General features: G+C 53.2%; 1 protein-coding gene across 1 annotated transcript; it reads right to left on the bottom strand.

Moving 5' to 3' along the window:
* Positions 1–1,361: 1,361 nt before the first annotated feature.
* Positions 1,362–13,511, bottom strand: CDAN1 (codanin 1). The gene is given in 29 exon segments (XM_077764587.1): positions 1,362–2,183; positions 2,805–2,912; positions 3,152–3,333; positions 3,502–3,565; positions 3,692–3,799; positions 4,969–5,117; positions 5,274–5,352; positions 5,562–5,625; positions 6,003–6,161; positions 6,407–6,510; positions 6,591–6,727; positions 6,930–6,984; positions 7,163–7,252; positions 7,505–7,592; positions 7,946–8,104; positions 8,106–8,242; positions 8,378–8,498; positions 8,813–9,018; positions 9,547–9,622; positions 10,276–10,365; positions 10,832–10,941; positions 11,115–11,235; positions 11,637–11,715; positions 11,798–11,911; positions 12,063–12,232; positions 12,429–12,632; positions 12,846–13,004; positions 13,006–13,193; positions 13,422–13,511. Coding segments are annotated over 29 exon segments (3,537 nt in total). The 3' UTR covers positions 1,362–2,057.
* Between the last annotated feature and the right edge of the window lie 1,419 nt (positions 13,512–14,930).

Below are 14,930 nucleotides of genomic sequence, written 5' to 3'. Positions count from 1 at the left end.
GTCAGCAAGCTAAAGAATATTAACTGAGGCTGATTCTGTATTCAAGATAATCCGGACACCCAGCACTAAATGATCATATGAAGTCAAATTTTGGCTTGGATAGGTGGCTCTCCGACTTCATCAGATCCCCTGAGGAAGCTGTTACACCCCAGAGTTTGAGATGGGGTCAACATATTTGGATGTCTAGTAGGTCCTAGTTGATCCTGAGGCTCCTGGTCCAGGGACCAGCCACACTTTGACCAATGTTTTAGACAATTAGTAGAGATCAGGTATGTAGAAAGGAACCCAATTCACTATTTCATTAGCTGCCTGTAATTCTAAGTTTATCTTAACTGCCTAGAGAGTGAGCCTTTAAGGTTCAGACAGGCCAGTGTGAAGTTTCTGGAGTTGGGCCCAGACTACTTTGAACCGAGTTGGCATTATTAGCCTAGCATCCTTGGGGCTTGCCTCCCATCTCTGCCTGCCTGTCCCACCTACAGGGAGTCAGGTCCCCTGAAATGGCAGCTTACCTCGGGCTCAGCTTCAGAGGACAGTGCTCTCGTTAAGTCACACCTATTGGGTGCAGAAACAAAACATTTCTTAAAACTATTTTAGCTCCCAGGCATTCAGAACTTCCTGCATTTACTGTAGTATAAATGGATTTACAGGACAAATCCTATAGATGAGTATGAAATGGATTTAAAGCACAAAATGCCCTTGAAGTTGAAGAGATTATGGAACAAAAGGTTCAGCTGCAGAAACTTGTGAAAGGAGCAGCTGGGAGGGGCCCTTATTAGGTGCTGAGGGACCTTTCTGTGCAGCTGGCTGTCAGGACTTCCCACCAGCTTTCCTCAGGTGACACAGCAGGCCCCTTGGGTCGGCCTCTTTGACTGCTATGTGCTTTTCCCCCAGGAAAGAAATACACATGGACCCGAAGATAGGATTTTGTGAGACACTCCAAGAGGGTTCCCTGAGTACCCTCTCCTTCCTCTGGCACAGCCTGAATCTGTGTGCGCTGCCGATGTAGGAAAGCCATGAATTTTATAGGCGTGAACTTCATGCGCACTATCAATCAAGGCAGCACTTTTTAGTCAAAAGCAATGATCATTTAGAGACACAAAAAATGCTTTTGTTCTGAGCCAAATCAAACACGCTCAGCCCTAACAAAACAGCACAATAGCTGCCCTGCCATGTAGTTCCTTAGGGCGTAGATGGTACACGGGAACTCTGCATAGCATCCTTAACCTGAACGGGAGTTGTACAGAGACCACCACCACTGGCACGGCTCCACCCTGTCAGTGCCCACCTTCAAGCCCACCTGAGACTTTGCAGCCCTCTCAAGGGAAGAGCCAAGTGAAAAAAACTAGACGTGAAGCCCTCAATAAAGAAAACAAACAGTTTATTTTAAAAAGCTCTATAATGTTCTCCCCTGTGTGCGGCACCTAAATGGAGCTACAGCTGAGTTAGTACCTGCACAGGGCTGAAGGCAGAGAAGGTGCAGGGTAGAAGCTGGGCTCCTGGCAGGTCGGCCTGACCTCATGTACTGTGTGCATTTTTAAGTAGATGGCAGGCAACCCAGCTCCTGGGGGTAAGAAAACGTCCACTCCCCAAGATTCATGTTTTACTTTACTCACGAGTTAAGCAGAAGTCATTTGCCTCTGTCATGATTTCCAAACCACAAAGTTAAAGGGACGCTGGGGTAGCAGCACATAGGGCCCGAGTCCTGTGTCGTCAAGCCCACACACGTCATTTAATAATCTAAGTAATAAATGCCAACTCTTCCGCTCCAGGACTGGAGTCTCCAGGCTTTTGCATCACAATCCTGAATCACGTGAACCCTCCTCCTCCCTCAAGGATGAGGGTGGTGAGCCTGCAGGCGCTGTCGGTTGGATGCCGGCGGCCACAAGCTTCCCTCACATGTGAGCAGGAAGCCTGACTCACAGACTCAGCTGCTCCTGCGTCAGCAAGGGTCAGCAGTGAGCACTCGGAGTGGGGGGCGCGGGGCCGCCTCCTGAGGCACAGTCCGGCCGGGCTCCAGGGTTCTGGTCAGACACCCAAGGCAGGGCCACTCCCCAGCCCTAGCTCTGGGCCAGCACAGTCCCCCGGTTTGTTTGCACCAGCTCACATGCTCTTAGCTGGGGTTCTGGCAGGTGAGGCTCAGCTAGAAATGGGTTGAACAGTGTTGCTAATTCTTCAGAGAAGTCCTGGAATAAGCAGAAAGATGACAGACCAGGCTGACACACAATTCTGGATGGGGAGTCCTTTCGACTAAAACTCAATCTCCAACATCTAGCCTTCGCTAACCGGTGAGTAGACCACCTTATTTTTTTCCCAACTGCTTTCTATACTGAAATGGACATGACACTTTTCCCCCTTTGTCTTCTGGGATGATCCAGTTCCAGCAGGGAGAAGGACATCTGACAGGAGGCACAGAACCATCATCTAGTGAATACTTACCACCAATAGATTTCATCCTGACAAACCCTAGAGGTACACACTATTCTGCCCTAGATCACAATACATTAAGTACCAGCTGAGATTCAAATCTAGGTTATTCTGATTTAAAAAAATCCATACTCACTGTCACACTGTTTTCCAGCTACCTCCCTTCTATCTTCCCTTCCTTCACTGGCACCCTCTTTCACACAATAGCTACTCAATGTGAAAAGGGCGCTCCAGAACAGCCACGCCATTTCAGGGTGGTCCTGAAGATACCTGATAACGTCCACCAAGCTCTGGGAAGATTCTAGGAAAACCTGGGCCCCACCACTTGCCCCATTTCAGGAGAAAAGGGACAGAAGTATGAGGAGATGAGGACTCCTTACCTTTGGCCACTGGGTGTCACGGAGGCTGCCCAGGCAGGCCTCTATCTCTGTCCGTCCCATCAGCCCTTTCTCTACCAGCTCCCGGAGCAGGAACAGCAGGAGGTCCCACTGTAACACACACGGAGGGGGGTCAGCGTGGCTAAGACAGCACAGCGACCCTGACTGATCCAAAGGGCAGAGCTGAGGAGGAGACCTGGAGCCCACAGGAGTGTGTTAAGGAAACGAACACAGCACCAGAAAAAGTATAGAGTAAAGGAAACACACAGCAACTGGCTGAGGGCAGGGTTGATAACAGGAGTGCAGGGAGGTACGGAGCCCGCCTGCCCAGCCCCATGGCTCTGGCTCACCTCCCTCGGCCGAGTGTCCGCCAGAAGCCCCAGGTTTCTTGGGCTCAGCAGCAGCTGCAGTGGAACCGGCACCTGAAAGTCGTCCTTCCACAGAGAAAGCAGCACGTGCAGGAGCCTGCGAGCCTGCCCCCTCTCCAGCCGGTGCTGCGCCGGGGGCCCAAGGACAGGGATCTGGTCTGCAACTTTGGACAAAGAACCAAATCTAGCTTTAAGAAATGGAGCTGGGGTCACCTCGCTGGCCCCTGGGAGGTAGAAAAGAACAAAGCTCTGCATTTCTAATCTTGCTTGTACCCAACCCTGAGATCTGGGGGCTCTGGCAGGAGCGAGAGGTAATGAAAAAGGAGCCATACCAAGGAGGGATGCCAGCTCCACGGAGCACTTTGCCAGATGCTGCTCAGCAGGCGGGCACAGGAACTGTGGGGAAGAGGCAGGAAGACCCTGGACGTTAGCACCATCCTTACAGCAGCAGCCCTGAGCTGCTGCAGCTCTGGTGACGGGCACTGGACAAGGACACAAGCACAGTATCCTGTCAGGTCTCACCTGGCGACACTGCAGTGTCTGGCCCAGCTGGCCCAGGAGCTGCTCCAGATGCTCAGGAGAGACTCCCTCTTCAGGGTCCCGGGGCCCCACAGCCAGAGCAAGCACATCCTGGAGAGAGCACGGGTGGAAACAGAGTGAGACTTCATACCTGGTTGGGACCTAGGAGGCCACAGAGAACGTGGCCTGGGGCAGGGTTCAGCCAGTGGAAAGCAGCAGAAGGAAAAGGAAGACAGGGCCCCTGGATGAAGCGGCCGGGCCAAGGTGCCTTAGACCTGGGGCTTGGGCATAGTTGGGAGAAGCCAACCAAGTGGACAGCAACAGAGGGAATGGATGGAGCAGGTCAGCTGAAGGACAACATGTGGCCTTGAGAGCTCGAGAGCGGTCACTCGTCTTGGGACAAAGCCAAACCCGGCCAATTAGGGAGCCTTATCATGAAAGCATTTGGAACGGTCCTGCTACATGTTGTATTTTCTATCCCCCATGCCCTCTGTTCATCTTCTCGGGAGAGTCTGGTTTCAGTAGAGAAAACCAGTAGCTAATGGCCACTTAGCCTTTTCTTCTCCCCACTATATACTCTCCATTTTTTGTCATTCCTTCTTAGTCCATAGTCATAATCTTTGGCCCCACCAAACAGTAAATGGTTGAGGGTTTGTAGGTTTTAACATCTCTGCCCCAACTACTCAACTCTGCTGCTGTAGCCCCAAAACAGCCCTAGACAATTCATCAGTGAGTAAGTGTGGTTGTGTTGAGCAATAAAACTTGATTTAGAAAAACCAGCAGGAGGCTGGATTTGGTCCATGGGCTGTTTGCTGACCCCTATATAGATGATATCTAAATTTTTAAAATCAAGGGCAGTGGTAGTTTGTTTTTACTGCCTGCAACTAAATAAGCATCACACAGGAGAACATTTCTGAAATCCTGTGCCAACAGCAGGTGACCACCCCCTGTGAAGCTTTCCTACTACAGCAGACAGCTGCTCCCCACTGGCCCCCGTCACTTCCTGTGCAGTACAAGGCCCGTCTGAAACTTTCATATCTGCCTTTTCTCTTTTTCGGTGATTCAGGTACCAGAAGTCAGTGAAAAGCAATTAGGAAAACCGTTCAGGTTCAGCTCTGCCCTACCTAATGCCAGTCAGTAATGAAGGACACCGAACTAGCTGCACAACACAGAAAGCGGCTACACAAAACACTGCAGCTGATGTGAGGAAGGAGGGAGACCAGGAAAAGAGCGGGGAGAAGGGAGAGGAGACGGGCGCAGGGAGGAGGGGAGCTGTGTACTTTGATCTCGGAGATGAGGTGGGAGGGGAGGGGAGCGTGGTGCTCACAGGCTCGGGAGCAGCCCCTCCGCTCCCCCCGGGCAGCTGGTTCAGGACCCTGGGCTCGAAGTGTGCGACTCACTGCCGCCTTCACCTCCCTCCTGATCAGTGCTGCAGGTCAAAGGGAGAACAGAAGAGGGATCACCACACCACGCCGTGCCCATCACTGTTTCCAGCTGGCCTGTGTTCTTCTCCCCCGGCCTCCCACTTTGGCACCAGTCCACTTGTGAAGAGCTTGGTCAGCCACTCCCCTGTCCTGGACCTTACCTGTGATGTTGGCTGACAGCCAGGCACAGGCCTTCTCTGTTGCAAGCCCCACAGCAATGTTCTCTGCACTGCTTAGAACCTGTGACCCAGAAGAACTGCAGTGTTAGGGGTCAGGGGAGGCTTGGGGATGAGAACAAACACCTCAGATGTCCCTGAGGCTAGGACCAACCTATGGACCCATCCACCGCCAGCAGCCTCACAAAGCACCTTCACGCACACGTGACCCACAGCGCACCTCTCCCACCACCGAACACCAGCCCGCAGGCTCCAGGTCTCCTCCCTACTTACAGCTGCTGGGGTCTCCTCGGGAAGCAGTGCCCGAACTGCCCCAGGGCTCTTCTTTTGACAGAACCTGAAAGGAGACAGAGGCTGTCAGTGACAGCTAGAGGTTTTAGGCTGGTTCACAGAAAGGAAGGTTAGGTGCACCAATCACCTGCACTAGGAGGGCTCTACCTTAGGGAGAGGTGGGCAGGTGGGGAAGAGAAGCACTGTCAGCCCTGGGCCCACCCTTAATCCTCGATGCTGGGAGGAATGGGACACCCAACCCCCCCATTCTTCCAATTCAACTTTAGACTTTGGGTCCTAAAGCCCAAGATATGTGCCTACATAGGAAGCCAAAGAAAAAGGGGGTTTCAGAGTGGACATGGAATAAAAGAGAGGAGTTTGTGAGAGAGAAAAAATCAGGAAAATAAAAGTTAAGAGTGGGGAGAAGGGTCTGGCATCTCTTACTCCCGCCCCCGGGTCAATGCCTGGGCCCCATGGGGGCACAGCTGGGAACACAAGATCTCCAACAGCTGGGCTGGATCACCCCCTTCCTGTCCCTGCGTCACCAGCTGCTCCTGAAGAAGCGACTCAGCCTGGCGCACCAGATCTGCCACCAGTGTGGCCCTGCAGTGGGGACAAAAAATCTTGAAGGTAGTTGAGGGAACTGAATCAGAAAGGGGTTGCAAATGCAAGGAAATCTAGTCAGAACTAACCTCAAAAAATGTTAGCAGTTTTAGCCTTCCCACATCCTTCCCCTCAAGCTAACTTTCCTCAGATTGGCAACACAATGTTAAGAGTGGGAAAATGGTAAGGGGAGGAGCCCTGCACCCTCCACGTCTGCTTTCCCAGCCCTCTCAACCCAGGCTCACTTGATGTGTTTGACACAGTTAGAGCCGATTCTCTCAGCCACAAATTCCACAGTCCTGCGCAGGGAAGGCGGCTGGTTGTGGAAAAAGGCTTGGGCCAGCTGTGCCTGTGGGGAGGAGGGAACGGTGCATGAAGAGTTTCCTTTCTCTTCCCCCCTGGATGCCCCTGCCTCTGCCCTGCCCTTACCTGCAGCCCCTGGGTGGTCCGAGGAGGCTGGGCCCCAAGACCGGTGGTGGTGGTGGTGGGAGTGATCTTCCTCACAAAGCCCCCGCTCCTCCCACTGCTGCCTGACACCCATGAAGCGAGCAGTTTTCGGAGCTCTCCTGCATCAGGGAAGCCCAACCGCTTAGTTTCAGAACCACCCCTACCCTCCCCGGTATCTCGGACTTTAAATATTGTAAAGAGGCCGAGGCACGCGGGGAGCGCCTGAGAAGAGAACAACGTATTATGGTATTAGGCCCATGGGAGGCCTTTCAGGTGCTCATGAAGGGACAGGCCAAGGACTGAGGGCCCTGGGTGCCTCACCAATATAGGGGCAGCAGGTGTAGAGCAGGTGCTGGTCCACCACAGGCATGCCATCCTGGGGGAGAAAACAGGCCAGGGTCAGGCAGACAGGCAGGCTTCTCTTCCTTCCCTGTGTGCCAGTTGGGCAAGTCGGGGAAGAGTTACAGAAGAGATCAGTCTCTAGGAACTCCCAAAACGACTTGCCTCCTTTGTTCCTGCCACTCCCACGGCTCTGGCCAGACCGCAACACTTACCAACCCGTGTTCTAAAGTTACTGTATCCACCTCAAAGGTATCCAACTGACCCTCTTCCAGAAAGAACAGGTCCTCTGGGACTGTGGGAATCTGACAAAAGATCAGAGCAGTGCAAGCTCCAGTCAGCACTTCAGAGATTCAACACACAGACCTTGTGGTTCCAGGGTTTGGCTACCAGGTGCAAAACAACCTTGCTCTGAAGCCATGGTAATTCCTACACGCCCTCTAAACCTTCATGTCCTGACCCTGACCTCGTTCAGACTCCAACAGTCTCCCACTCTGCATCTCCACCCACAGTGGACGCCTCCCTTCCCTAGGATGGATCTTCGTCCGCTCACCAACCTGGAAAAGCCAGCCCAGGACAGCAAGCAGCAGCAATTTGTTAAGGAAACACATCTCCCCTTCGCTTTCTTTTGACAAGACCAAGCTCCTAAAAGACACATTTGTATAAAGAAACAGAACAGAATAAAAAAAAGAAAGCTATCATCGGGAAGGTAACTCTCAAAAGCAGACCAAAAGGGGATGGCAGTCGTGCAGGTGAGCAGGATGTCCCCTCTGCCCCTCACCAGATCTATACTCCCTCTCAACTGAGCCACAGTAGGAACAAACAGCTAATAAAAGTGCAAAAAAGTGCCCACGTTCTGTCTCTCCCCTGAGGGTTGGTATGGCTATGGTACTGCAGAGGAAACACAGGGCCGCTCAGCCCTCTTCCCTGACAGCAGCCTCAGCCTCAGCAGCGTTCTCCCAGGCCGCTGGCTTAAGCCTCACCCTTTCTGGACTCACCGATGTAGGTGGAGCAGGAGAGTGAAGATGCTGCGGTAATAGTCCAAGAGTGGCACGATGTGGTCAGCGAGGGAGAGGAACTCCACCAGCCAGGGCACTGTGAGCACGGCGCGGCGGGCCCGCAGCCCCTGCTGCAGCAGCGCCCGCACGTCCAGGGCANAGGGCCAGAATAGAGTCCTGGAGCTCACGGGTCGGGGGCGGCTCAGGCCCCCAGCATGGCAGGAAAGCCACAAAGCCGAGGAATTTAGCCAGAAGCCTCAGGCTGAGCAGAACCATGGCAAACTGCCTCCGTTCACCCTGTAAGGGATCAGGGAAGTAAAAGGTCCTAAGCATAGGGCTTTAAGAGCAACTCTGAATCCATGCAAAGTTCTTAAAAATAGCCCTTCCCTCCTGGGTTGGAACCCTGCTCTCTCCCTCATTCCGCTTTCAAACCTGCCAGTCCACATCTGACTCCCCATCTTCGTCACTAGGCTCAGGCTGTGGCAGCGCAAGGCTATTGAGCTCCCGGATCTTCAAACTCAGACTGTCCATGAGATGCTGATTAAACTGGAAGCTAGTAAGGGGAGGGGGGCGGGAAAAGACACTGGCAGAGGTGTAGAAAGAATTGGAATAGAGAGAAAGTTCATGCAGACAGCAAGGCACAGTGGGGCAGAGAGGGAAGGAGGCTGAGGAGCAGGCACAGGCTACTGGTGTGGGTCAAAGAACAGGAAGGGAAATGGAGGCAGGAAGTGTGAGCTAGAGGAGCCTGGACATCACCCAGTCCCACTCTTACATTCCAGGCAAAAGAGAGAGAACTGTTGCCCTTCTGGAAAGACAAATCTCTCCTGGGCTCAGCCCTAATCCCTGCACCACACAGGGGACCCTTACCTGCTGGCGCTAAGGATAAAGTCCCTGAAGAATCCCTGACAGCCTGGGAAGGTGGGGGGCGGACAGGGCCCCCCGCTGCTCTGAGGGGCCACAAGCCTCTCCTGTAGGCGCCGCAACCGCCCCAGCTTGTCAGCTCCAAGCATACTCAGCACATCCGGAGCCTCACCCAAGACCGTGCCTCCGGCGCCACTGGGACTCTGACACATCTGCGGCAGCGGGAAGAAGAGAAAAGTAAAAAACCAGGAAGTTTTATCTGGAAAGAAGGACTGATCAAAATAGGGTGAAAGTAATGAACATTTCTTCTGGAATACCAGCCCTGTATCAGGTGCCACAGCTCTGTTTTCCAAGGTAAGGATCACAGTGTTTTATAGGTAGAGACTAACCTCGCAAGGTTAACTATTTGCCTCAGTCACTAGAGCCAGGATTTGAAATCGGGTCCTACGACAGGGCTCTCTCTCCCATGGCACAGACCAAGGACAAGGAAGAAGTGAGAGGATGAAGGCAGGCAGGGCGGGCAGGATGTGTGAGGAGGCCCAGGGAGGCAGTGGGTGCAGTGGGTACACGTGACGGAGGCCTCTGGCTCTACTCTGCTGCCACCCCAGGAGCAGAACTCTATTCAAACTCCAGCCTGGGACCTGCGTGGCTGTTCGCCCCATCCCACAGTGCCAGCCATTACCTGGCTGCCTGTAATACCTACTGTCTGCTGTAGATTAATCTCCTGCTGGGGCTCTTACCTGGAGAAGTTGTTTCTGGAAAAGCCGAACGAAATGGCTGTGGCTGCAGGCTGCAGAGAGTTGACCCATCATGGCTCTGAGGTGTAAGAGGCAGGAACAAAATGTTTGAGAGAAGGAGGAATGGGGCCGAAATCTGAGAGAAGGAGCCAATCCTTGGGCCTTTCAGTCCTTTCCCAGGGGCGTGAGCAGACCTCAGCCGGACTTGGCCAGTGCAAGGATGTGGGAAGGTAAGGGACACTTCCCTCAGCACCAAGGTCTCTCACAGCTAGAGATACACTGAACCCAACAAGAGATAAAACCACCCCTAATCTTTAGTCTATACTGGGCTCTATTTCATGTGGAAATAGATCAATGGACAGAAGATATTCTTTCTGCATCTAGCTATGCAAAGTTGTTGGAACTGCTGAACTAGACAATGGAGAAAATGCTGGAAAGGGTCTATCCAGTGACTTGGGCCAAAACTCAAGCAAACTAGAAAAGGGGCTTGGTACTTATCCAAGCATTCTCTGTCATAGAACAAGTCTGAGTCACTTCTGAGTGCAAGGAGCCGGCAATACAAATCCCTCTGAGTAGAGGCAGAGTTGCCAATAACTAGATATTAAAGAGGACAGAAGGTAACAGTGTGGGCTAGAAGTGGGGGAAAAGCCCTCCTCCAATCAGCTCCAGGAGCACCACTAAACTCACTGCTGGCAAGCAGACAGACAAGGTGACCAGTGTGGGAGCACCTACCTGATCCTGCTGCCCAAGCCCTTCTCAAAATCCCAGCCGGGCTCCTCATGCCGATCTTCCCACTCGCGAAGCACCTCAAAAAACACGTCCCTGACAGACACAAGAATGCCTGATCAACCAAGGTGTAGCTGATCTCACTCCCCTGAGTGCTTCTTCCAGCTCCAAAGAATCGAGGACAGGACTATCCATAGCCCCATTCCTTATCCTCTCCCAAGCTCTCTACATGCCGACCACACTGAACACCCAGCAGCAGCATACCACATGCTTCACATACTTCTGTGCACAGGGAAAGCTGATCTGGTTCTCTCTTGCTTGCGAACCAGTGACTAAAGTCATATACCTGTGAGAAGGCTGCTAAGGTCAGAGGTTCAAGTCCATGGGCAGGAAAACAGAATGAAGGTATGTGACCATTATGATGCTTGGCAGGAAGGGTGCAGTGGTGCTAAACTACCACCTATTAGTGACAAATTTCTAGTTTCTAGGAAAACAACACAGGCTGCCTATCCCAGAGAAAATGCTGCCCCACTCCCTCCCAAAAGTTCTCTTCTCTTATCACCTTTGTTTTTTAAAAGTATGAAAGGCTCGGTCACTGGAGAAGTTGGCGCGATTGTCAGTTTCCGGCTGAAAGGAGACAGCGTGAGCAGAGGGTGGCATCGCCAGAGAGACCTAAAATATTGCAGTGACATTAGGGACTGAAACCCTCACAGGTCACACTCAAGAAAGCCTCATCCCCATATTCCTGCCCGGAGTTAGCCCATGTGACACTATAGTGGTGTGTGCTGGGCTACCTAAACTATGAGGCTGGGAAGGGTCAGGTCCAAGCCAGGAGGGGTCCCTACCTTGGCAACACTGCCCTCATAGGCAGCTCGGAGGCGGCCCTGCAGAGCTGGTGAAAAGCACAGCAGCCGCTCGTTCTCAGCCAACAGCTTTAAGGTCCCTTTGTCTAGGTAGGAAAGAACCCTGCAGGGACAACAGCACATGACTGGGAATGGGACATGGACTGCAAACAGGAAGCTGATACCTGCACACCACCGAGAGCATCATCCGGAACATGGAGCACGCATGCAAGGCAAAGTCACGGGCCAAGGATTTAAGATGACAGAAGCAAGGGGGAAGAAATGAGGTCTTAGGGAGCAGGGAAACATTAGAGATAAACCCAAAGATCAGATGCCAAGACCACAGAGGGCAATTTGATTGTTTCAAGAGTTAAATTCACAGCCTTGACCCAAAACTACAGGCTCGTGTAGGAAAAGGCCCAGGGTCATTGCACCTGTGTTAAGCACAAGCATTCACCCCAAGTTGCCAGAGACCAAAGTGAACACTGGGAATAAGGCTCAAATGTCAAAGCTGGGGCAACTCACTGAAACTGATGCTCCAAAACCTGCACTGCAAAAAAGACACAGTCATGGACACTCTGGAACAGTGGGCTTTCCAGGGAATCTAGAAGGATAGTACCAAGCTGTCAGTTAAGAACTGTTCCATCTCCAGACCTCATTTTCCAAAAAGAGGCTCACTCACTGACCTAGTGCTCCTGGAGTCGGCTCAAGGTCACTCTCCTTGGTGGCCACCATCCTCCGAGCAGTAAGGAGTTGAAGGACGAAAAAAAGCTCCAAGAAGAGGTTTGGTACCAGGTTCTCTGGTATAAAATAAAATCTCTTCTTATAAAAAGAAGCCCCAGGGTGTCGGGCACCATCTGGAACCAAGACTCAGTTCTGCTTCCCTTATCATTTCTCCTACCCCAAAGTTCTACAAGTATCTCCACTCGAGCACCCTTTGCTCTCAACTACCTGCGATGCATGAAGAGTAGACGAGGGCTATCAGCTCTAGGCGCTGTCGGGAAGACACTCTGGCAGGGTCAGCAGGCTCAGCTGTGAGGTTTCCTGTCCGGCTGGGGTGGGGAGACCCAGATTCTGAGGTGGGACAGGTGGGAGTAGGTGACTGCTGCAGCTGCTTAGACCTACAGGGACAGAGAGATGTCCTGAGCGGTTTCCCTGGCTTCCCCTCCACAGCCATACTCTGGTTCCTCCACAGCAGACATCCACAGCCCAGAACGCAGACCCTGGGCTCCCAGGGGCCAACCAATCTCAAGGGAGAAGGCCTGCAGATCCCCCACTGGGAGGAAGCTGACAACCCTGGGAGTGGCAAGGTCATACCGCTCCTTCCTGAGCATCTCCCGCTCCTCTTGCAGACTTCTGCACCCTGGGGGAAGGCCATGACCCCAAGGGCTACTGTCCGGGACTGAGGGTTGGGAACTGGGGACACAGTTGATTGGGGGTGAGGTGAAGCAGGTCTTGGGCTTGGAGAGTGACCGCTCTTCGCTCACCGGAGTTGGGTTGATCCTCCGTGAAGGCTTCGTCCTGCTGATTAGCCACAGGTTTTTCTCAAATTCATTATCTTCAAACACCTCCCTCTCCCCCACAACAGCGGGGACCCCTTGCAAAAGACCCCTCATCACTGTGGTTAACTCACCCCCAGTCCTCGGGCCATTCCCCACGCTCAACTGCGGAGCGCCCAGCCCTAATTTACGGATTCCCCTAATACAGCCTTCGTGGACGGGGGCTGATTCTCACCCTGCAGGGCCGGGGGGAATCGAGCCTACGGGAGGGAACTCCTCCAGGTTGCTGAGGTTTGGCGGATCAGAGCGCACGAGGCTGGGGCTGCCGGGGCTGCCAGACCCCTTGGGCCTCCGGCCCCCGGCCCAAGGCGGACTCTCTCCGCTGACCCCCTCCTCCAGGCCCCCGNGGGCCCCCGGGCCTCCCAGGCAGGGCTGCAGAGGAGCCCGGGGCCTTGGCAGGGGTTGGGGGGCCCTGCGGGAGGACGCGGCTGCTCTGCTCCCTCAGGAAGTTCAGCAGGAATGGCACGAATTCCTTCCGCAGTGGCCGGAGGGAGTTCAGCGCGGCCGCCTCCCCGGGTTCATCCTGAGGTAGAAGCGGGCGAGGGGCGAGAGGGTCAGCTGCCAGCCCGGCGCCACGAGCAGCCCGGACCGCAGGGCGCGCTGAGGCGGGCGGCCCGGGCAGCGGCCCCTAGTTGGAGCGCACTCGGCCCGGGCTGACAGCCAGGCACCCCAGAGAAAAGGGACAGGAGGGGTGGTATCTCACGCGGAAAGCAAATTCGGGTCGGGCGTGGGGGCGTGTCGGCGCTGTTACCTCCGAACTCTGGGCGCTGCGCGCGATCCACCTCACCGCGGCTGCGACCGACACCTCCTCTCGCAGCAGCGACTCCAAAACGGCCGCCATCCCGGTCAGGGCACTTGAATGCGATTGCGCAGGCGCTGGCGCGCCACGGGCGGCCTGGGAGAGGCGGGNCGGGGCGGATGGGCGGGGCTGGGGGCGGGGCCGGGGTTTCCCCAGGTTGAGGTTCGGCTCAGGCCTTCGGTCAAGGCCTCGGCTGGGTCAGCGGCTCCCGACAGCAGACAGTTCGCCTGCAAAGTACGGCCGCACCGCGAAGGCTGAGGTCCCGCCCCGGGCTACCCTAGCCCGAAGGGCGACCTGCAGGGACTCAGGAACATGACAGGGGAGACCGAGGGGCCGGGAGAGCGGCTGGACGGTAAAGGTCAACGATTCCCCGGAGAGAGACACCTGCCTTATCTTCTGCGACAAGCACGTTCTTTCCTTTCTAGAGTTTTAAGTTTTCTAGATACAACAGTCGCCACCCTAAAGAAGTTAGGATAAAATCAGTCTAACTTCATATGACCTTATGTTTCTCAAAAGTTGAGTTTTCAGCCCCCTGGCCCGTGCGACGCCCACTGGTTTTCCAACAGTCACCATCAATTGATAGACCATTTAAGATAGTAAGAAACAATTCTTGCAAGGAGGCTTTTTATAATCCTCAGCCCACAACGCTTAAAGTTCCTCAGGCCACGCTGCACACAGAAGCGCTTGTCTGTATCTTTACCTTACACCAGGTTATTATTTAGGCTACTCTGCAGTTGAAATGTTACGAGGCACATTCAGATGTTAATGGCAGCTTGAGTTATTAATTTCTTTAGAAACAGGAGAGAGGCAGCTCTTTAGATGTTGCTAAGAGAAATCAAGAAAGGGAAATCAGGCAGAGAACTAGACAGATGGCAAGAATACTCCAGGCTAAACCACACCAGGTGGGGTGGAGCAGTTTCCATTCGGGTGCCTCCTGAGAGTTCCTCTGGTTCAGAGGAAGGTCGGAGATGGAAAGAAGAGGGTGGTGCGGAGCAGGAATCACTCTAGTGCTACAAAGTCTGTTTCCTGCAGAAAAGGAGAAAGTACCTCCAGCCAGGGATGAAGGACTGGAAGAGAACTCTAAATACTCGCAGCTTTATTTCTTCACCTTCAGTTTTATTACATGGGAAACCACCTCCTCATATCCCTCTCCTGTTTATCTGCAGGGATACTGAATACCTAGCTTCTATTTGGTCCGGCGCTTCATTTTCTAGGTCACTTCTGGACGTGGTACTGCATTTATGGTAACACCTTCTGTTCTCTGTTGATCTTGTAACCTCTGGTGCATTCAATAGCTTTATTAAATTAGAAAAATAATATTTTCCACTTTTGAAAGCAAGCCATCACACAAACAGACCTAGAGTTTGCATGCGGAATGAATATTTTATTACTAGATTATAAAAATAAAATACAAAATAATTTTAAAACAGAACTTAAAACACTGTACAAAGCTTTAATATG

This window comes from Crocuta crocuta, unplaced genomic scaffold (assembly GCF_008692635.1).
Source record: "Crocuta crocuta isolate KB4526 unplaced genomic scaffold, BGI_CrCroc_1.0 scaffold102, whole genome shotgun sequence".
NCBI lineage: Eukaryota > Metazoa > Chordata > Mammalia > Carnivora > Hyaenidae > Crocuta > Crocuta crocuta.
This window is presented reverse-complemented; position numbering and strand designations above follow the sequence as displayed.